Raw genomic sequence first — 5,156 nt, forward strand, 5'->3', positions numbered from 1 at the left:
TAACTGATTTGTTATCAATTGACCTTAATATTCTTATTGACATTTTTTATTGATCGTATTGACATTTTAAAGCGGATGATCTTGACCTTGATTTGAATATCATTTCTTTCTCGTACCCTATACGAGTAAATAAGCTCTAATTAGTTTCTACTAATTCAACCCAAATAGGATCCGATAAAATTGGCAAGTTATCCAATCGGGTGGAGGGTACGTGGTCAGCATACGACATTAACGACATTCTCGACCACCATGTAAACACATAAATGAAATTTACATTTTGCAAAATTATGGAAGGCGGCTAAAGCTGCTGAATTTCGACAAAACAACATTCCATAAAAGAAAAACATTTCCATCTTCATCTTTAACTCGTGTCGCCTCCACACTCTGCTCCGCCACAATCAAACCGCATGGCGTCGCTTCTCACCAACGGGATCTCCCCCTTTTCGTCTCAGCACGTCTCCAAATTCCCAAAATCCCCTCTATTGCACCCAATCCCCAAATCCCCAATTCTCAGAAACCCTAATTCCAGAACTTCCTTGAAGATTAGGGCCGATGTCGGATATGAGCCCAAGACCACCGTCGATTCTCCAGGTAAGAACTCATCATCCAACGACGATGACCCGCTTCAGAAATTCTTGAAAAGGGATTACAAGTGGGGTTTCAAGCAAGAAATTGATTCTTTCACAATCCCTAAGGGGCTTTCCGAGGAAACTGTTAGGTTAATTTCTTCTAGAAAAAATGAGCCCGATTGGATGTTGGAATTCAGGTTAAAGTCTTATGAGAAATTTGCTAAGATGAAGGAGCCCTCGTGGTCTGATAATCAGTACCCCAAAATCAATTTTCAAGATATTTGTTATTATTCGGAGCCGAAAAAGAAGCCAACTTTGAATAGTCTTGATGAGGCTGATCCTGAGCTAGTTATGTATTTTGAGAAGCTTGGGATTCCGTTGAATGAGAGGAATCGATTGGCTAATGTTGCAGTGGACGCTGTTCTAGATAGCGTTTCCATCGCGACTACTCATAGGAAGACTCTAGAGAAGTCCGGTGTTATCTTTTGCTCGATTTCAGAGGCTATTAAGGAGTATCCGGACTTGATTAGGGAGTATCTAGGTAGGGTGGTGCCGGCTGATGATAACTTCTATGCTGCTTTGAATGCGGCCGTGTTTAGTGATGGCTCCTTTGTGTATGTGCCCAAGAACACCAAGTGTCCGATGCAAATTTCGACGTATTTTAGGATAAACGCGATGGAGACGGGACAGTTTGAGAGAACCTTGATAGTTGCAGAGGAAGGGAGCTTCGTGGAGTATTTGGAGGGATGCACTGCTCCCTCTTATGACACGAATCAGTTGCACGCAGCTGTGGTGGAGCTGTACTGCCATGCTGGTGCCCAGATCAAGTACTCCACGGTTCAGAACTGGTATGCTGGCGATGAGGATGGGAAAGGAGGGATTTTTAATTTCGTTACCAAGAGGGGACTCTGTGCTGGTTCGAGATCAAAGATTTCGTGGACTCAGGTGGAGACGGGTTCTGCTATCACTTGGAAGTATCCCAGTGTGGTCTTGGAGGGTGATGATTCTGTTGGGGAGTTTTACTCTGTGGCGTTGACGAATAATTGTCAGCAGGCGGATACGGGTACTAAGATGATACACAAGGGGAGGAATACAAGGAGTAGGATTATTTCAAAAGGAATCTCTGCTGGGCGTTCGAGAAATTGCTACAGAGGCCTTGTGCAAGTAATGTCCGGTGCAGATAATGCAAAGAATTCGTCGCAGTGTGACTCTATGCTCATTGGTGACAAGGCTGCTGCCAACACTTATCCCTACATTCAGGTAGATTCTCCCTTTTTGCTATATGATCTCTTTATTCATGTGTTAGCCTTTTGTTTTATCACCAATTGCCTTAGTCAAATTGATTGTTCCGTGTTAAAGGCATATTGTGAAAATGGTTTTCCTTTATCTGCTGTTTTGATGTCTTTACAAGGCTTATTGTTCTTTTTAATTTGTAGTATATGTTGCTGTTCGGACTATAGTCTTCCTGATTATCCGTAAACTGAAGCTGGAAGCTTTGTGAAGTATACATGATATACTTTTTTGTGAAGAGGGTAACATGATATAGCTAATTTAGGTTGTTTGATGATATCTAATGTTTGGTGTTCATCATATTTGCAATGAAGTGATACTAAATCTGGAGACTAATAATGTAGCTAGATGTGTTTCGTTTTCGTAATACTATATGATACTGATTCATGAAGATGTGTTTAGTACAGCTAGTATCATCTTGACGAACAATTTGATACAAGTTCCCTCGTTCTTTTTGTTGATGACAACAGGCGAAAAACCCAAGTGCTCGCATTGAGCATGAAGCCACGACCTCCAAAATTGGCGAGGACCAGTTATTCTACTTCCAACAGAGAGGCATCGACTATGAGAAAGCTATGGCTGCCATGATCTCAGGTTTCTGCCGGGATGTGTTCAATGAGCTGCCGGATGAATTTGGAGCGGAGGTGAACCAGCTCATGAGCTTGAAACTCGAAGGATCGGTCGGTTAAAGCAACAGTCTCTCTCCCTGCTGTAGTGTTGTAATCTGTACATCTATCTTTGTGAGTTTTGATCATTCAGATTTGTAATATTTAGAAAAATGGAAGTATGTAAAGGTACAAAACTACACAAGGCATAGTCTTGTTACAGTTTAATGATATGTGAAATAAATTACTCCATTTGTGTAAAATTGAACTCACAATCCAATCTCTCTCTCTATGGCTGGGCCTCTATAATTGGGCTAAGCCCAGTCAATTGTACATTATTGGGCCTTCCCGACTAGGCGTATCTGTCACTCTCTTAAACTAAATCTGTGTGCCTTCAAATAGATTTATAAGAATCTTCAATATTTTATTTTCTATTGTATGTGTACATTTATAACAAAATTAATAATGTGAATAATTATTTTTTCAATAAAATGACATAAGATAAGACAGTGCAGTACCCTACCAAGCGAATATAAGGTAGTCCGGGCTTTAAAAATGCCGGCAATGGCAAAACCTTATTATTATTATTATTCTTATTATTATGTAACTCCACGTAATAACAAAAATGATTGGTGTTGACTATGGAAAAAGGGCATGGGATCAGTTCTCTTTTCCTCCTTTTGGGGCCATGGAGGAATCAATGGTTTGAAAAAATGAGCTCAAAAACAAGAACAAAGATGGCTGTATTTGTGAGTGTGGAGAGAGAGAGAGAGTGGTGGGAGGCCAAACCGACATGTCTAGTTGACAAGGACTAATTAACAAAATTATGCATATGAGTTAGTTGGATGAATTAATATTGCATTGCTTCCTACTCATTTATCACATATTTATACGTTACTCTTTCGAGTTTAGGCAAGAACTTCCTCCCTTTATAGGTAATGAATTAATAATGCCGCCGCCCTCCCCAATTTTATTATCAATGCTTACTTCACGAGTAAGCCCAAATACAGAAATTATTGAATTTAATTCTCCCCAATCCCCTAAAAACAGAAATTATTGAATTTAATTCTCCCCAATCCCAAAGTAGTAGTATTAATTTTTTTCTTTTTGCTCCGTCCCTAAAAATGTGAACTTTCTTTTTAGGAAAATTTTCATTTTTCACTATCACAAGTTTCTTTCTATTTCACTTACATTATCAATTTTATATCAAAATTCGTATTGTTTCAAAACGTTTTTATGTTTAAGGGACGGATAAAAAGAAACAATAGTAGTAGTCCTACCTATAAGACAAATGCAATCAAATCCTTTTCGCTTGAATCAATTTAACCGAAAATTACGGTGGTGAGCATAATCAAGTCATAGAGCATTCTGTTAGGGGTCTTGAATCTGGTTTGAAAGAATAAAAAGTATACTTTCCCAATCCCAATCAATAATTTTAATGAGTAACTAAGTTACGTAATTCTGATTTTGACCCCCTATACTAAAAAGTATTAGTACTACTCCAATCAATTTTAAAGCATTAAAAATTGCTAACCATTTAAGCACTTCTATAAAACTAGCATTTAGACTTTAGAGTCAATGATTCAAAGCCTTTTTTTAACTACATTATTGATATCATGTTTTTAGAATCCTAAAATATAAAATACAGCCCTTATACATAATTGAATTATTGAAATAAAATTTCAGGCCAGCTCAGTTTCTTTTCATACTTAAAATAATCCCATTAAATATTAGTGACAGAGAGTGAGTATTGGAAGCCTTGATTTCACTATAAAATGCAGAACCAAACTCTAAAATATGAGCAAACAAAGTCTCACTCATAAAGTAAAGTGTGACTTCTTCATTTCTTGATCTGGAAAAGATGAAAATGGTTGTGATGAACAAGCCATATGCGTATGCGAAGATGGAGAGCGAAGACGGGGAGGAAGTGAAGCACCGGCGCGCGCAGTTCTTGATCTACAAGTCTCTGCAGAAGGCCGACGGCCGGAAGCGGCCGTCGTGGCTTCGGGTGAAGATGTTCAAGTTGAAGATCAAGATTGGGAGGAGGTTGAAGAAGGGCTTCTCCTTGTTTTCTTCTAAGCACCTTGCTTCTCTCATTAAATCTTGCAAGCATTTGTTACATGCCAAAAATCAGCCCAATCTTCACTCAATATTTTGAGTTTTTTTTTTTGTTTTTGAATGTGTTGTGAAATCTGAAGACTCATTGATTGAGTCGAAGATTAGTGAGGGTTGTGGTTGAATTAATTGGATCAATGGTGACATGTTCAAAAATTTTACTATTATTTGGCCTTAATTTTGAAGTTGTTTCACACATTCTGAGAGAGATGTGACCACAATGTAGAGGAAATAGGAAATCAATCAATTTAGAGGGAATCACGATGAGAATCGTGGAAGAAATTAAGGAATATTCAAAGGAATGAAAGTATCGAGAATTTAATAAATTAATTTATATTGATACTTAGTGTAACGTTTAACACTATAAATATTGGTGTACTACTAAAAGTTGAGAAAGTTAATCATTTTTTACGGAAAATGTGGCTTTCCCCTCAAATTGTTTTAATTAATGTGTATTATAAGAGAGATGGAAACATGGTTGATCCCTTATTTTGTCCTTGTAATTGGTTGCTTCTTCTCGTACATTTAAATTGGCACACCTCAATGGGGGAGATACAAAAGAAAAGATGATAGACAT

The 5,156-nt window shown here is 37.9% G+C and overlaps 1 protein-coding gene across 1 annotated transcript; it reads left to right on the top strand.

Moving 5' to 3' along the window:
• Nucleotides 1–266: 266 nt before the first annotated feature.
• Nucleotides 267–2,727, top strand: LOC121777211 (UPF0051 protein ABCI8, chloroplastic-like). Its single transcript, XM_042174402.1, has 2 exons — nt 267–1,829; nt 2,330–2,727. Exons 1-2 carry the CDS (start codon nt 408–410, stop codon nt 2,546–2,548), a joined length of 1,641 nt encoding a protein of 546 aa, XP_042030336.1. The 5' UTR covers nt 267–407; the 3' UTR covers nt 2,549–2,727.
• The last annotated feature ends 2,429 nt before the right edge of the window (nt 2,728–5,156 follow it).

This window comes from Salvia splendens, chromosome 18, assembly GCF_004379255.2.
Source record: "Salvia splendens isolate huo1 chromosome 18, SspV2, whole genome shotgun sequence".
Taxonomy (NCBI): domain Eukaryota; kingdom Viridiplantae; phylum Streptophyta; class Magnoliopsida; order Lamiales; family Lamiaceae; genus Salvia; species Salvia splendens.

What these genes read in the sequence shown, in the direction of transcription:
- LOC121777211 (XM_042174402.1), top strand. Translation starts at nt 408, where the DNA reads ATGGCGTCGCTTCTCACCAACGGGATCTCCCCCTTTTCGTCTCAGCAC. An exon ending in ACACTTATCCCTACATTCAG is followed by an intron (nt 1,830 to 2,329) that starts GTAGATTCTCCC and finishes TGATGACAACAG; the next exon opens with GCGAAAAACCCAAGTGCTCG.